The sequence below is a fragment of the Columba livia genome, chromosome Z (genome assembly GCF_036013475.1).
Source record: "Columba livia isolate bColLiv1 breed racing homer chromosome Z, bColLiv1.pat.W.v2, whole genome shotgun sequence".
NCBI lineage: Eukaryota > Metazoa > Chordata > Aves > Columbiformes > Columbidae > Columba > Columba livia.
In genome coordinates this window covers 11,190,303-11,209,396 of record NC_088642.1, presented here as the reverse complement: position 1 = coordinate 11,209,396, position 19,094 = coordinate 11,190,303, and the positions used below count along the sequence as shown (strand labels likewise).

The following is a 19,094-nucleotide window of genomic DNA, read 5'->3' as shown; positions in this document are numbered from 1 at the left end:
AGACTTAAAAGAAGCAGCCCTGAAAAAGAGGAGGATCTAGGACGAAGCTGTCCCCTGTGGGGACCACCACCAAGGCTGGGAGAGGAACAGCAGCAGGACTTCAAGATGGTTCCTACCAAACAGGAGACATGGGATCCTCAGGGGAGCTCTGGAGTACGCAGAGGGCAGGGCTGGGACTGCCAACATTGGCTCTTACCCAGGGGACAAATGGGCATCCTGAAGTGAACCCTGTGGTAGCTCTTGGCCAAAATCCTCAGCCACCAGCCCTGGCAAGGGGCTGGCACATGGCAATGGAGCCAGGTGCTCCGGGGAGCTGTACCTGCACGTAGAGCAGGTTGAGCTGCACGGGATCTCGCGAGTCCACGTTCTGGTCGGAGTAGAAGAACTTGCGCCGCAGCAGCAGCGTTTCATTGTCATCGATGCCTTGCTCGCGCAGGGTCCGGCCATGGTCCAGCCAGTTCACTGTGGGCAAGGTCAGGGCATGAGCATGGATGGGATGCAGAGCAAGAAGCTTATGTCTGTCTGATGCACCCCAGCTCTCTCCCCTCTGCCCTGGGCCTCCATGTAGGAGACACTCTAAGGAGTGTGGGCACATGTTTCCTCACCACAGTCCTCTCCACTCCCCGTATAAGCTCTTCCCCTTGCAGGGGCCCCTGCTCCCCTCTGCACTACCTTGGCATGGGCTCACTCAATCCCCAGGATGCTCAGGTACTTACACTCATCATCTGTGTGCAACTTCTGCTTGAGCTTCTCCATCTTCTTCTCATCTCGCAGGAGGGTCTTGTCCTTCTTAAGGGTGCCAGTAACCTCCTCCTTCTTCTCTTCCATAATCTCCCGAACAAGTGAGTACTCATCATAGTTGGTGATGCCTGCAGAAGAGTGGAGGACCAAGCTCAGCACAACATTGCTGCCAAATATAGAGCTTGGAGCAATGCAAGGGTGCAAGGCAGTGTTCCCTCCCCAGTGTCACACACCCTTTGTACATCCTCACTGCCAGGCCAACAGCTGCAAAGCTGCGACTGCTCCTTCAGGCCCCCACCAGATGCTAACATCTCTCCCCCTGACCCTTCCTTCCCCTGTTGCTGCCCACTCCTCTCACCGATTCGGGCACAGATTGTCATGAGCATGTCTGTGACAGTTTTGGAGTCATCCACCATGACCGTTTTCACTGTCCCATCCAGCATGCGGATCTTCAGAGGTCGCTGTTTCTTCTTGTACTCCATGGTGTCCTGCAAGCACAGTGAGTACAGCTTCCAGCAGTGGCACCAGTGTGGGGTGCTCACATCCCACCATCACCCCAACAGCTCCTGTTTTCTCAGTGCAATTGTGGGGGGGATGTGGGGTGCTGCAGGGCACGATGCAAGGCAGCAGGGCAGGCACCCACACCACCTCCACACTGCGGGCACGTGCAAGCATGGAGCCAAGCTGGAAGGATGTGGGATGGATGCTTACCCCATTGCGAAGCATGTAGTAGTCCAGAGCCTTCCCAGCCTCCAGCCAGATCCCTTTCTTTGGGTCTTCATCCGAGAGGAACAGCCCGAAATCATTGGCTGAAAAACAGGTAGTCTCTGCCAGGGTAATCCTGAGCAGAACAGGGACACCAGCATGCCAGCCTGTACCCAGGGATGTGCACTGGTGCAGCCCAGCGAATGAAGCACAGCAGTACCATGAATGCTGGAGCCTAAACCTAATGAGTGGGCAACAAAGCTGGCCAGCAAGCTTCAAGGTACATGCTTCACCCTAGTAATAAAGGTAATAAAAAGTAAAAAGTAATCTGAAGCATGCCTACGAAATGCTGAACTTAGAACTGATAGTCACAACAGAAAGAAGAGCTTAGAGTTGTGGTTGAGAGCTCTCTGTAATCTTTGGTGTGACATGTAGCCGTGGCCAAAGCACGTCAGTAAAACAGTGGGTACTGGGAACTGGTCTAAAAAACCTAGGCACATCCATACTTCTGAGTACTCTGTGATGATGTGGTCTGCAGCTCCCCACAAGAACGTGGTGGAATTTGAAAACATAGAGACAGGGGCAACTTAAATGATGGACCTTTGGTATGGGGACTGAAGGAGCTGGGACGCCCCTGCTTCCGGATGAGGAGGCTGAAGGGGGATGGCATAAAATCTTATGTTAGGGAATAGACTGCCTTAGCTTATTGAACTATTAGATACAGTGCTTCTTCCAGAACCTGATTAGAAACTGCTTCTATAGAATCACTTAGAATAAGTAAGTTTGCTTAGCATAACTTCTGTAAGCTGTGAACCTTTGAAGCTTCTGCTTTGTTAAGTATAAAAGGCCTCAAATCTCCAAGATAGAAGATAAGGGGAGCTGCGTCCCTGGAGATAAGTAAAGAACAGCATCTAACAAAAGATGACAACAGAAGAATGTTTTGGCTATTGCCAAGCACTTATTTTTCTTCAGCTGCAGATGCAAAATAGCGAGCGAAGGTCAGGGCCTTGACTGATAGCCTGCCCGACAAAAATGAAGAGATTCTGTGAAGAACAGGGAGACCCGAGGCTCTAATTTTGCAATTGGACTATCCATACTTTTTTTCTGCTGAGGTCCCTCTTCAGGAGGCACCAGCTCGAGCTGCTACGCTGTACCTCGAGAATAAATTATTTATTTGAGAAGAATTTCTGGAATCCATGCCTGAGCCTCTGCTACGGGAAGCCTCGGGAAAAGGAACTTCCGTAACAGCTTACGAGATCTCAGAGGTGGTGAATAAATGCTGTTCACCAAATCCTGCTCCCTCAGGGCTGGGATACCCAGTGAAAGTGTCGCTGCTGGAGCTCAGGCAGTGGCACCCCAGCTCAGACCCACAGGGTTCATCCTGTTTTCCTGCTGCGAGAGGCCAAGACCACGCCTGGCTTTATCCTGGGGAAGGTTCTTCTCCACCTTTGCAACAACCCTGCGCCGCAGGCTGTCTTGGCTGGCTCTGTTTAAAACACGTCATTCCGTTGGCAGCTCTCTGCGGGGAGGGACAAATTCCTGAGCCGCCCTGTTCTTGCCTGGCTAACACTGCCATTAGGATCCTACTAAATAGGGAGCAGAAAATCACAGAGGCTTGGCTTGCCCTTTTTTCTTTTTTTTTTTTCAAAAGCTGTTTTCAAAGCAAATTCCAAGAGGATAACTCTAAAGCACTGAAAACTGAGCAGCTTGCCCCACATCCACAGCTTGGGAAGGGAGAAGTACTTCCTGAAACAGAGCAAAAGCAGAGCTGGAAACCTACCCAAAGGTGACAAAAACCCAGGGCACCCCAAAAAGGGACCCCCGAGTGCTATTGGGCAAAGAGAAACAAAAGCTGCAAGGAACTGATAGGCAAAAAAAAGCAGTGAGTGACTGAAAAGGAACTCGGGAGTAAGCAGTTCCCTTCAAGGCTTTCCCCTTGCCTTGTTTTTTATAAACAGGCTGGCTCACACCCAAGAGTAGGAAATGCAAAGCTCCTTCCAACACCGCCACAGCCCTGCATCCACACAAACATCCAGTCGCTCTCTGAAACTGAAAGCCATGGTCGGACAGACCACTGGCTACCCGGGCACGGCGTGAGAAGGCATTTCCTTCCATCCTCCCGGAATCTGCTGCTCCCAGATGTCACTGCACTCCCCCTCCTCTTCCCACGACTCCTGACCTCCTGTATGCTGCCTCTCCCCTGTGGCACAGATGCTTTTTGGGGGGGCAGGGATCCAGTACAGCCCCTGAGACGATGTCCCAGAGCTCCAGCCCCCTCATCCATGACAGGGTCAGGCCACTTCCATGTGGGCGTGAGTCATATCATAAGCTCATGAGCCATAAACTTAACTTGGAGCGTGGCAGCAGCAGGGAGATATTAGAGCTGAGAAGACTTAGCAAGGTAATGAAGCACCAGTGTGGGTCTGTCAGAGAGCTGCTCTTGGAGGACAGACCTGATAGATGACTATATAGCGCCCAAGAAAGGAAAAATTAACTTATATGGTTTATCAATGCTTGCTACAACCCCTGCAACTGTTTAAATCCACCTAGACCTGGCTAGAGGTGATGACTGCAAGCAGGAGAGAGGAGCAGCGACAGAAAGGGCAGGAGGCTCAAATTGCATTATGAGTGTTTCACTTCCAAATGTGGTTTTCTACCTTCAAAGCCCCAAAATTCCTTCTGGAGTGTCAAGGAGGGAGCCCTAGGAGCTCAGCCCCATGCCTCAGCGGACAGAAGGAAGTGGACTTTGCTCCCCCCACCCACCACTGCTCTGGGAAAGACCAGACAGGCAGAGAGACAGTAGAGGGAAGGGAGACTGGTGAAATGCCAGAAGCTAAGCTAGGGTGGCTCTGGTAAGGGAGGCAGCTCCACTGTGGACTTACGCTGTCCCATCTGGGCCTCGGGCACCCGCTCGCGGATCATCCGGCAGGCATCGTACACCATGGTGGAGGGCTCAAACTGCATCGTCTTCACCACATTGCCGATGCTAATCTTCAGCGAGAGTGCAACCATGGTGGCGGCTGGGCTGTCCCCACTCCTGCGTCACCTGCCAGAGGAGACACACGGGTTAGCTCTGACTGCAGGCACCTCTGGCATGCAGGGTCACTCCTCCTCCCCTCTGGCAGCACCTCTGCTCCCCAAAAGCTGGGGTATGGCTTCTAGCAGCAAGTAAGGGCTGCACCCTGCCCTGGTCCCAACTTCCAGTGCCGTGCTGATCCCAGGGTCTCTGGCCAGCATTGGGACCCTTATCTCCTCCTCCTGAGGTGCCAAATTTTGCTTGCCCATGGGAGTGACAGTAGCTGGTACCCAGCGGAGATGCTGCCAGCTCGGAGGAAACAAGTGTGTGGAAGCACACAAGATAAGCTTGGAGAGCGCAACAGAAGGGGTTATAATTAAACCTGCCATGACACAGAAGCCACAAGAGGAAAACCAAGCTTTGACCCGAAGCTGGCAAGGTCTGCTCTGGCTATCAGGGCCCCCCACATCGTCGGCGGATGGTGCTGAGCCAGCACAGCCCGGGCACTGATGGATCCAGAGGGACGGAAAAGCCCGGAGCTGCTCGGGGAGATGAGATAAGGGCACCAGGCACTGAACTTGCCCGTTAAAAATAATTACCTAGGGTAAGTACCGCTCACACCAAGTGAGTGCTCACAGATCAAGGTCTATGGCAACAGCTACTGTACAAACCCAAGGATGGGGAAACTGCACACAGGATGATGCACGAGGGCAAGGGACCAGCCACTGCAGGTGTCACAAGGGCAACTGAGAGATGCACCCTGCCATCTGAAACAGGCCCCAAGCCTGGTCCAGCTTGAAGGACTAACGTCAAGCTTGAAAGACTGCATACATCAGCTTCAAAGCAGGTATCCCTCAACAGGGCTCCAATACACCAGGTTTAGTAACACCTAATTAGAACTGTGATATCTTTATAGCAGAGTAAAATCAGAAAGAAGTAACAGAAGTAAAAGGAGGTTGCAAATAAATGCCCTGTTTGCCTGACACAGCTTGCAGGGCTTGTCAGACCCCTTTTCCTTTGGGTTTACACACTGTGCAGCAGCTTTCAGTGCCTTCCCAGGTTGCCACATGCCTTGGGGTCTCTGCGTTGGGTCTTTCTCCCCATCCTTCTCAGTATCCCTGGTTCCCAGCTGGCCCCAACCCAACACTTCCCAGCAGTGACACCCCTTTTCCTCTCCCCAAGAGCAGGCTCATGGGGAAGGAGTCCTCTGCTGTGCCTCACCCCAGGCTGCCTTGTCCTTAAACCCAGCTGGTGGGAGGATGCAAGAGCAACGGCGGGTTGCACCATATCTGCTTGTTCTCTTTTAGATTGATTTTCTCCTACCAGGCCTCCTATTATGGCTGTCAGTGAAAGGTTGCTGGCCACGTGCACCCTCAGCCCAGCCCAGGGAGGTTCTTGGCCAAGGTTTGCTGGCAGCCTCCCTTGCCTGTTGAGCACCGCAGTGGCACATGGTGATCCTGTGTGCCCCTGCCTGAAGCTGCCAGCTCTGATCCACCGCAGAAGCGGCTACACCTGGGCGGGCTGCTCCCAACCACAGACCCAAAGTGAGCTAGTGGTAGGATCTGAGATAGATAAAGCAGGCTCCTACATCTGATTTTGGCCAGGAGAGAGTCAGAGGGCAGGGGTCCTGCTCCTGCAGAGCCACAAAGCCATGTTGGTGGTGCAGGGAGGGAGGCAGGGATGGAGGAGCGTGCCGCCTCCGCCAGCACATGGAGTGGCTCCAGCTCTGCATTCCTGAGCCGTTCGGCAATGTTTCTGCGGAGGCCCGCGGCCCCCACTGCCTCTGCTGACGAGGAATGAAATGCATTTCGGGTCCGGAGCGAGGGAGCCCGGCGGCAGCGGGAAGGGGGAGGCGGAGGTGGCCGCCTGTGCCATTGCCATCCAGCCAGAAGCCCTAGCAAAGCGGTGGAGCCAAAGGGATGAGGAACACCCTGCTGTAGAAGGGGCTTTCTGGATATTTCACAGGAAGGGCAGGCGGCTGCGGTCACCAGGCCATCTTCTTTATATCTAAAAATATTCTTGAGTTGAGCATAAAGCTACTTTCCGTCCCTTCGCAGCAAAAGGAGAACACACCACTGACAGGACAAGGTCAGAGACCATGGAGGAAGGGAAGGGGAGGACACCGGACAGCAGAGAGGAACCAAGAGGAGCCAGGCCATGGTCTGCCATTTCTGCAGCCTCCTTCTGCCCTCCCAAAGCCACCCGAAAGCAGTCCCTGCACCAGAGGCTCCCCTTAGGACATCCTTCATGGGGACCACTGTGCTTTTCAAGACCCCACACGAGGATGACTGACTGCTCAAGCCTTCCTGCTCTTACAAAAACAACACAGCTTGGTAGGGAAGTTGCTCACAGTATCAAGCAAGTCCTCTGAAGGAAGGGAGACAGTTCATTTTAATTCCCATAGTCTAGGGAAACAGTTCTGGCTCCAGCAGCTGAATTTTGCTGACATCAATGTCTAAAGTAGAAATGCTCTCTGCTGCCTAAGAAGTACACCTCCTCAAACCCTGGAGAGATTTGTCAGCAAACACGACAATTAATCACACCGGGTTTGCAAATCTGCTGCCTCCTGCAAGGGCACCAACACAGACCTCTCCCCTCTGGGTACCACACGGAGGAGGAAAAGCCGACTAGACATAAGGGATGAGACAGCGTGGGAGCCCAGTGCTGCAAACCAGAAAAACAAAGGAAAAGGACAGCGAAATTCAAGCTGTCCCTGTGGAAATAAAAACAAAAAACACAAAACAAAACAAAAAAACCCAAACAAACCAAGTTGTGATGAACACACACCAAATTTCTGTGCTGGCTCATCTCCAGAGCAAGCAAACACATTCTCAATCGGTTGTTGGTATGCAAGGGCAGATAAGGCACTGGAGCAGTGAGCTGGCAGTCAGATTAACGCACTTCTGCATTTTATACCAAGCTGCGTGCAACTCTTTGAGCCACCAGCACGCTCCTGAGCCAATCGATAGCAAAATGAGGGGCAGGGGATTTTGATGGGGTGCCACCCAGCCCAGGAGCTGTCCTGGCTTCCTCCATCCCACCCCACACTAGGTGATGGAGCTCTCCAGGCTCTGCTTAAAGGCAGGGTCAGGCAGGGATGGCTGCGGGCAGGCAGTGCCGCCGGCCTGGGGAACCACCGTGTCCTTGCCGGGACCACTGAGAGCAAGTTTTCCGTCACGTGATGTAACTGCTATATTTGCATCGGCACTGCGAGAACGGTTACAGAGGTTTTATATCTTAAAAAAAAAGAAAAAAAAAAAAAGAAAAAAATAGAAAAAAAAAGTGATAGCAGGCTGTTGGCACACTCATGATGAGTTTCCAGAACAAGCTGCAAATCTTCAAATGTAACAATTTTGCCTTTTTAAATGTGCCCTTTCTAAGGGAGACTATGGATTAGGTTTAGGTTTGGTGTGTTGTGTTTCTTTTTTATGGTAATGCCTAATTTCACTTGGGAAAGGCCCCACTCCTGACCACCCCCAGGCTGCAAGCTGGCTGCAGGAAGCTTTATCAGCTGCAAATTGCCTCACTGTGGGGTTTTCCACAGGCTGTGTGTCTGGCCAGCACAGCCACCAGCACAGCCGGGCAGGTACCAGGCCATGCATGGCAGCATCTGCACAACAGCACGATGAAACAGGGCACAAGTTAACACAGTAAGAAGGCAAACCTGGCTCTAGCCAGGTTTTCCAGTACGGGATCAGTACACACAGCCACGGCAGGCACTGGGGCATGGGTGGCTGAGCCCCGTGCCAATGGGAAGGCTGAGCCAACAGCCGCAGCCCGGGATGGTGCTGAGTGCTGCTGAGTTGATTCAGCCCAGTTCCTCTTTCCCAGCTGTGCATCCGCATTGCACAGTAAAATGGTTTCTTCCAGCTGGGGCTGAGCTTGTTCTTGGGGAACATAGCAGACCACAAGGCCAGCCCCGGTCCCACAGCACCCCTGCGACCACCCAGCTGCTGCCCACAGCTGGGATGGGAGCATCCTCTTGCCCTGCTTGGTGTGGGAAACCAGCAGGCGACGGGTAGCAGGGCTGGGGGATCACAGCCGCATCCTGCCTGCAAGCTCACCCACACTGACGTGAAGCAGCTCTGGCCGTTAATCACCAGTGTTTCCCCACACATGTCTGCTCCTGACAGGCATCACTGCACCTCCAAAGGTGGGGGGCAAAAATGGTGGCAACCCCAGACTGCACACTGCCAAGGCAGGCCAAGGGCAGGACACCTGGCTGGTGACTTCACCTGTGGCCTCTCCTGCGTCCTTCGTGAGGCAGCCCTCCAGCACACACCCCAAAAGTGGTGCTTGGGGAGCAGTGGGTGCTACCATGGCCTCTAGATACCACCAGGTGACCTGAACTGGGCACCCACGCTTGCCAGGGGAAGTGACTCTCCTGCTGCTGAGCCACTAGCCAGGCAGAAACGGGAAAGTGAAAGGAGAACAGAGCCAGGTTTTGGCGGGCATCTCTGTCCAGCAGTCAACAAGGTTCAACTCCAAAAAGGAGGGTGCCCCAGAGGATGCTGTTTCCTCCTCCCCAGCCTTGCTGCTTCTCAAAATCTTCCAGGATGCGACACTTTAGTATGCGCTAAGCTCCCACCACCGCTGTTTGGTGGGCAAGCAACATCCATGGCCAGTGGTCCCCATGAACCATCACCTGCTCATATAGCACTAGGGAGTTTCACCCCATGGTATACAGGGGGGGTTTTGGACCCTACACTGGGCAACTTGTGGGCTTTGGCAAAGCTAAAGATCCCAAAACTATGTCCCCTCCCCTTCTCAGCAGCGAGGCACAGGGAGAGAGGAGAAGGGAGTAAACAATTATTGCTACCAAATATGGGTCTAACAGCCAGCGATGAAGCCACAGCAGAAGCATGTAGACATCCTGCCGGCAGATTCAAAGGGCTGGGGAGCTCACGGGGGTGCGGGCAGGATCTGGCAGGGAACGGGCAGAGGACGGGGCAGGGCTTCCCTTGCCCAGTGAGGTGCTGCAGCCAGGGCACGGTGGTGACCCACACTCTTGCCAATGGGGGTCAGTCCTGCCCCACAGCACAGACCCCAGCTCCACATGTCCCACCGCAGTGCCTCATCCTCAGGGGCCACGACCAGCTGCCTGTCCCGGGATGATCAGCGGGAGCTGCCTGCTTGAGCTGCCCCGGCTCCACTGCAGCCGTGGCGAGCATGTCCTCTGGCGTCCCCACCCAAAACCGCACCACGGGCCAGAGACACCCTTCCCACTCACTTCCCCCCAGTACAGGCAGGGTGGGCAGGAGGACACCATCGCCCCCGTGCCAAGCCGGTACCAAAGTTCGTCCCCCCACCCCGGTTCGAGGAGTGGTAGCCACAGCCTCTCCCACTTGGTCCCCGGGGGCCCCTGGGGTGCGGATGCTGGCCAGGGCCTGGCAAACAGAGATTTTGGGCCAAGGCCTAGGGTGGCTATTTCGGGGCAGGGCAAGGACAGGCCCACGGTTAACGGGGCCCGGCACGGCCCGCCCGTGCCTGACCGCGCTGCCCCGGCTCCCGATGGCGCCAGTGCCCGGGTGCCGCCAGCCCCGGGGCGCGGCCCAGAGCCCGGGCAAGCCGTGACCGACTCCCGGAAGCCCCCGGGGTCACCGCAGCCCGGGCCACAAGCCCCGGTAGAAGCACGGAGGCTCCGGCAACCGGAAAGCTACTCCCCCCCGTACCCCCGGTAACCGGGACGGGGGGGGGCTCCTCCCGGACATCCGTTTCCGGTAGCCCCCCGGGAGCCAGGGCGCTGCCAGTCATCAAGACCCCGTGTCCCAGGACCCCCTCCCTGGGTACCGGGACCCCGTGTCTCCCCTGTCCCCCGTCCCCGTACCTTGCGCGGGCAGGAGCAGCGCGGCGGCCCCGCCGAGGCTGAGCAAAGCGGGGCGGCACCGCCCGCTTCCCGCCCCACCGCCCCCTGCCGCGCATGCGCCGGGGCAGCGGGCGCCGCCGGGCGGCGCGACACGGCACGGAGTCCCGGAGCTGCGCTCCGCTCGGTTCCGCCCCGCACCCCGGCCTCAAGCCCGGGGCTACGCGTCTCTCGGTACTCTCGCAGCCCCACCCTGCGCCCCGGGGCTGGGCACAGCTCAGCGCCCGCAGCCCGGGGCCGCGCTCTGCCCGGGGCCGCGCTCTGCCCGCTGCTAACACCCTGGCGCCTCCGGGCCCCCGCAAGCTCGGGTCACTCCCGACCCCTCCGCCCCCACCTCACCCCGCTCCCGGCCGCCGCGTGCCCCCGCCCCGTCGCGCGCTCCCGCCACCGACACGCCACCGGCCAATGGGCACCGGGCGCCGCCGCGTCACCCCGGTAGGGGCGGGGCTGCCGAGCGCGCGGGACCTGCCGGGAGGCGGGTGACGTCACTGTTGGTGCCGTGGAAGCGGCGTGGCCGGGCGTGTTGCGCGGAGGTGAGGACGGGCCCGGGGCTTCGGGACCAGCTGCTCTGGGACCGCCGCCCTCGCCCCACCCGCGGCCGGGAGGCTCTGCTGGGCAAGGAGCGAGCTGCCCCGGGGCGGCGCGGCGCTGACAGCCCGCCGGTGGGGCGCCCGGGGCCGCGGCCCTGCCAGGCCTTGGGCTGTGCTGCCCGGCGGGGCCCGCCGGCTGCCGCTGTGCCCCAGGCCGGCGCCGCGCTTGCAGCCCCAGGGCTGGGTCTGTGAGAGGTCCCTCGGGTGGGTGTCCGGGCTGGGGAGCGGCTCCTCTCCCGCCGGCTGCTGTCCCCTCCTCAGCCTTCCCTCTCCTGCCCAGCGCCCGTTCCCTGCACAGACAGTCCCCAGTGTCCGTGGCGCTGCCCGGGCCCTGCCCAGCTCCGCTTCTCCTCCTTGCACCGTGTCCTGCCGCTGGCCATGACCCCTGGCAGGGCAGCCCTGCACACCAGCTTCCAGCTCCCGGTGGCTGGGGTCTGCCCTGGCTGCCTGTTTTTGGGTGGTTTTGGGTTTGTGGTTTTTCTTTTTTTTTTCTTATTTTATTTGAATGTGACACCTGCTAGCTAGATGTGAAAGGTTAACAGAGCGAATGGGGAGACGTGAAGGTCCTGACTGACAGCAGTACTTTGGTTCAGGCATCACAAACATGCAGGCGACCCTGGTACCAAACCTGCCGTGGCCCTGCAAACCCTGAAAATCCCATGAGGCAGCATCTCCTCAGGCACCAAGGATTCGAGGCCATGTCTTATCAGGAGATAACAGCAGCGTCCCGAGCTGGGACTAGACAAAAATAAAACTGCCCCAGCTGCACTTTTGCACAAACAACAAGGCTGAGTTTGAAAACCAGGCTGTTGCCTCACGCTATAAATGCCTGTGGCCTCACCAAGCCCACCAGGCTCAGTGGTTCGACAGTGAGCTGCACTGCGGTGAACTCCCCTGGGGCAGGGGACCCTCTCAGAGTCACTGCTCGAGGCTGACCGACCCTTCATCGGGTGTCTGATATCCGCAGCGAGGTAGGTGGCATTTTATATTCAACCTAAAAGTATATTGTATGCTAGTGACAGTTATATAGATAGGTATAGCTATAGCTTTATTGTAAGTGTAGTGAATAGTGGAGTGTTTGACAGCTGCGTGAGTGATTGTTTAAATAATCACTTAAATAATTGTTTAATTAGCATTGAATTATTGTTTAATCACCATTTGATTACCATTTCATTTTCATTCAGTTGTTGATTAATTATAATTTGATCATTGTTTAATCACTAATAAAACCCTTCTAGTTAACCTTTTAGTTAGTGATGACTTCTCTTAGTAATTTGCCTGTGGCAGGAGGCAGGTCCTAGTGGCTGCATGCTGGGGGTACAACACCTTTGGGTTTCAGTGCAACAGAAGGATCTTGCATGCTTTCCGTGGCATAAGGTCTGCGGCCCTTCCACTTTCCTTCTCCTCACTGAAGCTTTTGCACTCTGGGTGGAGCATCGATCCTGTGGCTGGGTCCCAATAGTCTGGTGGGGAAACTGGTGTGGTGGGGCCATCAGTGCTGGTCAACAGGCTTGCTGGGTAGATACTCGTGGGCTGGTTGTTTCTGCAGGGTCCTGGCAGCTGTTGCACATGGAGGCTTAGTCTGCAGGGACTGAGGGACATCTCAAAGGAGTGTTGGTGTCTGCCCTGGAGCCTGTGCTCACTTTGGGTGTCCTGCTCAGATGTCGTCCCCAGAGGAACTGTCTGCCCTGGCAGATGAGGACCTGCTTGAATTCCTCCTGAAGGATGATGCTCCCTGCCTTGAAATCCCAGGGGAGGAAGACGGTCTGCTGGAAGACTGGGGCCTGCCAGAGCCTGGGGTGAGTTCTTTGGGAGGAATCACTGTTGGGTTGTGGTTCAGGAGGTTTGGGTCCCTGCTGAGTAACATATTTTTTCCACAGCTGCTGGACAAGGAGATGGATGACTTCATCAGCTCACTGCTGAGCCCCTTTGAAGATGAACCAGTCACGCTGCAGGGTTATACGACTGACAGTAGTGTTTACGAGGATCAGCAGCTGTCCCATACCTCCAGCGGTGACTTTGCCGACAGCCCTCGAAGTTCAGACATTGTGCAGGTTGATCACAACTATTCTCTCCATCAGAACTGGCCTGTGCTGGAAAGTGTGAGGTCTGAAATGGCAGAAGGAGATGTTTCCATTGACCTTGGTAAGTGGTGTGCATGGGCTCTCTCTGTCCTGGGTACAGGCAGAAAAACAGTCCGACGGTGGAGTTTTTTGGGTGGTTGCCAGGCAGTGATGGAGAGATCTGAATTTAGTGTCTTTCTGCCGCTGTAAAATTGTGATTTCATGCTACTCAAAGCTCAGGTGCCGCTTCACTGAGGCCCACGATCCTTTCCTTCCCCAGGGCCATGGACAGATTTGGAAGGCTCAGACAAGGCGCTGGAACAGAGCTCTGGTTTCCTCACTACTGTTGCTGTGGATGCCAAACCCCAGCTTGTGCCTGAAGCCATTGTGCAGGTACTGACTGCCACACCTGTGGGCCCCAGCCTTTGCTCTGCTCACATCTCTTCTCCTGGCTTGTCTCTTCTGGGGCATATCTCTGAAGAAGCATGATGCTGATTTGGGAGCGTTGGTCCTGGTCCTGTGTGCTTGTCCTCTCTGCTCTGAGGTGGACTCACTTTATTTTGCATTCTAAGCAGGTGTATTTTTGTTGTTTTCTAGTCTGACTTCCCAGAGCTGGTACTGACAGAGGAGGAGAAGCAGCTCCTGGAGAAAGAAGGTGTTTCATTACCAACCTGTCTACCACTAACCAAAGTGAGTCCTTGCTATAACCTGTAACTGCCAAACAGGCTTGGACCACTTGAATGCTTCAACCAGAGTCAGGGTTTGAAGACACAGGATAGTGCCTTGATGAGAGCATTGGTGCCCGAGTGCTGTGTTGAAAGCAGGGTGTGGCAGGGTTTGATGTCCTTTTCCTCCTTTCAGGGCTCGGGGGACTCCTTATGCACAGCAGCCTCTGCTTTGCTAGTTGGGTGGATACAGAGAGCGGTGAGATCTGGCTGCTGTCAGTCTCACCACTCACGGCTGCTTGCAGGAGGCAGTTGCACCACAAATGCCTCCAGCTGTTTTTTTTCCCACTTGCTCAGTGGCTTATGAGCTGCATGCTTTTCATTTCCCTTAGGTTTACCTCACTTTTCTATACCAGGGAAGTTGCTGGCTGCAACAGCAGGCCGGGGTTTGCCTTGCAGCTCCCGCAGTTTGTTCAGCGCTGTGGGAGGGACAGAGGACAAAAGCACATGGGTCGAACACAGAAATGTGTGCAGGATTTGTGAGGGCTGGATTGCCAGTGCCCTGGGGTTGCTGCTAATGAGAAATGATCCTTGCAGACTGAAGAGCGGCTTCTGAAGAAAGTACGTCGGAAGATCCGGAACAAGCAATCAGCCCAGAATAGTCGTCGCAGGAAAAAGATCTACGTGGACGGCCTGGAAAACCGGTATGGGTACACAACAGTGTCACCCGACGCTGGGGACACAGAAAGATTCTGTTAGGGATCCTTGGAAGAATGATGAGGGCACTAAATTGTAGTTTCAATTTAAGTTTAATGTTCTTGACATACTATGGTTAGAACAGCACAAAATTTCTACAAGCAGAATTAATGTAGTGCAATCTATTAGTAGTGTAATACAGAATTTATAGAATCATTTTGATTGGAAAAGACCTTTAAGATCATCAAGTCCAACCATTAACCTAGTAATGTCAAGCCTATTTCTAAACCATGTCCCTGTGACTTATAATTCCTAATCATCTAGATCCTAATAAAACTTAATTTATCATTTCTAATCACCTGGACCCTCTACTGATGAAGTTAGATCTTAATACATGGTTTGCTGTATCAACATAATGATCATAATCCAGACTGAAAAATTATATAAAGAAATATGAGTTACTCCCTCAGTCGTGGGAGGAAGCTGATGATGGTGGAGTTGTCCCTGGCTGGGGGGGTCCTGTGTCTCATTGTCCAGCAGCAGTTATGGTCCAAGTTTCCCCTTAGGACTTGTAACTGCTTGATTTTATGGACAGTGCTCTGTGTGCTGTTACGCTTCCCTGCTCTGTGACAGGGTCGTCAACAACACCGGGCTGGCCAGGTGCCTAGGACCTTCAAGGCTGGTAAGGAAGAGAGTAACCGGCCTGGCGCCCAGGAACCTTGAGGCTGGTAGGGAGGGGAGGAAGAAATCTGTTTGGTTTGTCTACTTGGTGCACAGGACCTTCAGGGCCTGATAACGAGGGGAAGGGAATGAATATTTGACTTTCTTGATCACAGAGAATGGTGCTCTCCTGATGAAAGTTTGTTAGTTGTGCTAACGACATTACCAGCTGTCAGTAGCAGAGAGTAGCTGGTCACAAGCAGCTGTGCTGTGCTACTGCTGGAGTCTTGCCAACCCTGGGGGGAAAGTGAGCCTGACTGTGGGGCAGCAGCTCTCCTCAGGGGGCTCAGAAGCTTGAAGCATAGCCTGCCCTGCTCTCTTAGGCATGGAGATGGCCCAGAGCTTGCTTTGTTCAAGCCAGGCGTTGGCCTGCAAATTCCAGTGTATTCTCCAGGTCAGGCATGTGTTGCAGTACAGCCCGATGTTGTGGATCTGCAGAGCTGGTGTGTCACTGGGAGTGAGCATCCTTAGGGATTAGCCTGGTGCTTCTCTGGGGGACTGGGCGGGGCTCATCCTTCCCCAAACCTGGTGTGAGATATTACTCTCTGGGCTTTGCTCTGGGTGGTGCCAAGTAGACTCCAGGAGCAATTCTATCTACCTCAGCCACCCAGAGGAGGTGGCTGATTACCTGAGGAGAGACTCTGGTGAAGTCCCTGCGGTTGGCTAACAAAACCTCTTTGTTCTTCCCCTATGCTGTTCATCTTTCCTGGGAAGGGTGGCAGCCTGCACAGCTCAGAACCAAAGGCTGGAGAAGAAGGTGCAGCTGCTGCAGGAGCAGAACATGTGAGTTCTTATTGTTGGGTGTGACAGGAGATGTGGGGAACACTGTTCCTCTTCTTGGGATTGTGGCCTGTCCAGGGCTGCAAAGGGGGAGGAGAGAAACATGCAGGACTTGATTCAGCCACTGTATTAATTGGTGTTGCCTGCTCTCATGCAGGTCACTGCTCAAGCAATTGCGGAAACTGCAGGCCTTGGTGATCCAGTCAACCACCAAAACTGCCACAGCAAAAAGCTGCACCATGGTGAGTGGCTTCGGGCCCAGTGTCTGGGAAGGGGTCTCTACTGTACTTAGAAGTTTGGGAGAGAGGCATTTATTGAGGCTGGTGATGCTATCCATGTCCTTTGCTGAGGTCTTTGCTGTTCTCCTGTTTCCAGGTTCTGGTTCTGTCCTTCTGCTTCATTCTCTCCCCCAACATCTGCTCATTGGGCGGCAGAGAGCCACAGCCAGAGCTCAGAGGTGAGTGCCTGGGGGCTGAGATGTGGCTCCAGGTGATGTGCTGCCCTCTGACGCACAGCACCTTCCTCAGAGACAGCCTGAATTCCGGATGGGGGCCTCCAACCCAGCAGCCCCTTGTGAGGGGTGACCACTAGGTTTGGCTTTGCTGTCTCGACCCAGCTCTGGACTCTTCCTCAGCCCTGTTGCAGGGGCAATACCAGAAACTGGAGGGATCTAGTTGTCTTAATTACCAAGCTGTGCAGCGTTGCTCTCCCCATCTCACCCGGGAGAAGGCAGCTGTGGCTGAACAGTGTGTTCTTCTCTATGGGCTCTGTAATGGCCTGTGCTCAGAGCAGGATGGCGAAAGGTTGGGAATGACAGGGCTGGCTCTACCTTTCTTGCAGTGCTGTCCCGGCAGATCCGCGAGTTCCCGAACCAGGCAGCACCTGAAGTGCAGGAGAAGGCTGCGTTACAGGGGCTCATTCCAGAGCCTGAGGACCCCTCGTTGTTGGGCAGCCTCAGTCAGTCATGGGAAGAGAAGCAGAGCCCACCTAACCCGGATCTCAGATCTTCTTTCTACAGCAACTCGTCTTCTGACCCTCCAGCGACAGCGGGCTCAGAGCTGGGCCCTCCCCAGCCTCAGGAGGAGCTTTCCCAGAGCGACTCTTTGCAGGCAGCGATGCTGGCGGCCTGGAAAGCCAAGAGGCAGGAGTGGATGGAAGGTGCTGCCAGAGTTGTCATCCAGCAGCACCATGCCAATGAGATGTGACCCCTGCCACCTCCTGCCTCTTGGGGTGACTCCAGCCACCCTGCCAGGCAGGACAAACAGAGCTGCGTTAGCAGATAATCTATCAAAGCAGATTCTTCTGAATACTCTCCTGATCAGTGGCAGCTCAGAGGGTTTACCAGGGAGGAATTGTTTTAGGGTTGGCCTATTCTGATGCTCTGTATATCTATAGCATGACTCTATCTGAGATGGGGTAGGAAATGCTGGGAGCTTTGCAATGGATGCTGATGTGGCCTGCAGCCTGGGGCTGCAGAGAAGGGGTGTGGCATGAAAGCTGAAGGCAGATGGGCCTGAGGTGCCTGTGCTTCATCTGGCTGGATGCAGTTGGTGATGGAGACTGCTGCCCTGCTTCTTCCCTGCCCAGGTTGAGGTGAACAGGCTGCATCCTACACTTCTTGCTGCCTCTGGTGGCTGCAAGCATCTGTCCCTTGTTCCCTTCCTTGTAATCCTGCAGTGTTGCATGATTCCTATATGTGAGATAGTGAGCTGACCTTCAGTGTCCTCACAGGGAGTGATCCTGCCATTGCGACAGACCCTGCATGTCGCCTGTTCCTGCTAGCTTTTGAGCCACAGGCACAGCTCCTGGCCTGGCTAGAGAAGGTAATGTGGAGTCCTTCCCAAGCCGTGTATGTTCTTCCCCATCTGTAGGAGCTGGGCTTTTCATCTCCCACAGCCCTGGGAGCAGGACTTCTGGGCCTGAGGGAGAAGGTGTGCATGAGATGGGACTGCTGAGGGGCTGTGGAGCGGAGAGCCGCAGACCTGCTTGCCCTTGTGAAGGTTTTCTTGGCCACGGGACAGTTTAAAAGCTGTGTCCTCGTGTGCCTGGCCTTTGCTGCCCTGCCCAGTGATGTGGTCACCTGGCTCTGGTTGCTCCCCAGGGCTGAGCAGGGACACTTTGAGCTGGTGAGCGGTGCCTTTCCTGGAGTGCAACTTAGTGGTACCTGTTGATCATCCCTCCTTGTCCTGCTTCAGGACATTTCATAGAATCTTACAAAATAGTCTGTCTTGGAAGGGACCTTTAAAGATAATCTAGTCCAACCCCCATGTGATGAACAGGGACTTCAACTAGATCAGGATAATAATGATTTCCTTATTAATAACATGTAAGTAAATATTAATGATGTGTGTGTGACTGTGTCCTCTGGTTATTGTGGTGAGGGGCTGGGAGTGTTGTGGAAGGAAACAAAGGGAGGCTGGTGGATGATCACTCTCACAGCCTAGCGAAGGGGAACGTGCGCTGCCTTCCTGTGGCTGTGCAGAGGGGCTTGTTAAGGAACAGCGCAAGCTTGTGGGGCAGTTGCTCTGCTCTCGCCACCTTTCAAGGGTGTGAAAACACTCTTGAACCGCTTTTGGGGGCGAGTGGGTGTTGTGAGCATGCAGCACCCATGTGTGACCTGCGTGTACTCGAGCCCCCAGCGCAGCGGAAACGAGCAGCTTCCCCCAGAGGAAGCAAGAGGAGTCAGTGTCTGCCCCCACCTCTGCTTTCGTAACGGGGAGCTGCACAATCGCAGGAAGTGGAGCAGAGCCAGAGTGGTGCAACAGCCCCGTCCCCTTGGCCAGGGGCAGCTGGGAGGGACTTGCATGCAGGGTATTTGCTAAACCAGGGCTGGTTTGTGATCACTGGGTCCATGGGAGGCTCAGACAGAGCCTGAGGTCAGGCTGCAGAACGCAGTGTGGAGTTTGGGGGCATGAGGGCCCATCGAGGAGGTGGGTGCAGGCATCACTGCTTGCAATCCACTCGGGGAGTAGAGGGTACTTGTACAGGTGAATGAAATATAAAATTGAAGGTTGTGTCTCTGCTCAGGGAGGGGAGACAGGCACGGGGGTGGCTCACCCATGAGCCCTGTCTCAGGACAGGTAACAGCACACTTGAAACAGGAGCAGGGGCAGATCTGCCATGCCTGGGCCAGGCAGCCCATGAGCATCCCAGGGGAAACACTGGACCCTTCCCCAGGAGCTGTGTGGTGTGAAGGTCTAGGACTGTGTCCTCACTTCAGTTTCATTTTTTGCAGTGCAAGGCTGGGATGTGTAA

At 54.9% G+C, this 19,094-nt stretch overlaps 2 protein-coding genes across 10 annotated transcripts in view; one reads left to right on the top strand and one right to left on the bottom strand.

The window, feature by feature from the left end:
- Positions 1-10,435, bottom strand: part of TLN1 (talin 1) — a 36,816-nt gene extending 26,381 nt beyond the window's left edge. For 3 of the 4 annotated variants that reach the window (XM_065047177.1, XM_065047175.1, XM_065047178.1), the window contains exons 1-6: positions 10,290-10,435; positions 4,329-4,492; positions 1,453-1,550; positions 1,100-1,229; positions 717-869; positions 320-462 (exon numbers count right to left, since the gene is read on the bottom strand). In XM_065047177.1, the coding sequence (XP_064903249.1) occupies positions 320-462; positions 717-869; positions 1,100-1,229; positions 1,453-1,550; positions 4,329-4,458 (654 nt within the window). In that variant the 5' untranslated portion in view covers positions 4,459-4,492; positions 10,290-10,435. Of the gene's footprint in view, positions 1-319; positions 463-716; positions 870-1,099; positions 1,230-1,452; positions 1,551-4,328; positions 4,493-4,574; positions 4,647-10,289 lie in introns of those variants that run through there. The other variant, XM_065047176.1, reaches the window with a different exon arrangement.
- CREB3 (cAMP responsive element binding protein 3) lies at positions 10,395-18,189 on the top strand. Of its 6 annotated transcripts, none has more exons than XM_065047183.1 (11): positions 10,395-10,499; positions 11,509-11,886; positions 12,465-12,714; positions 12,796-13,060; positions 13,259-13,371; positions 13,576-13,668; positions 14,241-14,347; positions 15,774-15,842; positions 15,997-16,081; positions 16,215-16,296; positions 16,680-18,189. In XM_065047183.1, the coding sequence occupies exons 3-11, from the start codon at positions 12,577-12,579 to the stop codon at positions 17,042-17,044; spliced, it is 1,317 nt and encodes a 438-aa protein (XP_064903255.1). In that variant the 5' UTR covers positions 10,395-10,499; positions 11,509-11,886; positions 12,465-12,576; the 3' UTR covers positions 17,045-18,189. The 6 variants fall into 6 exon arrangements, with proteins under 6 accessions (XP_064903255.1, XP_064903253.1, XP_064903251.1 ...); XM_065047181.1 differs by having other exon boundaries at positions 10,397-10,499; positions 12,577-12,714; XM_065047179.1 differs by lacking the exon at positions 10,395-10,499 and adding an exon at positions 10,720-10,858 and having other exon boundaries at positions 12,577-12,714.
- The last annotated feature ends 905 nt before the right edge of the window (positions 18,190-19,094 follow it).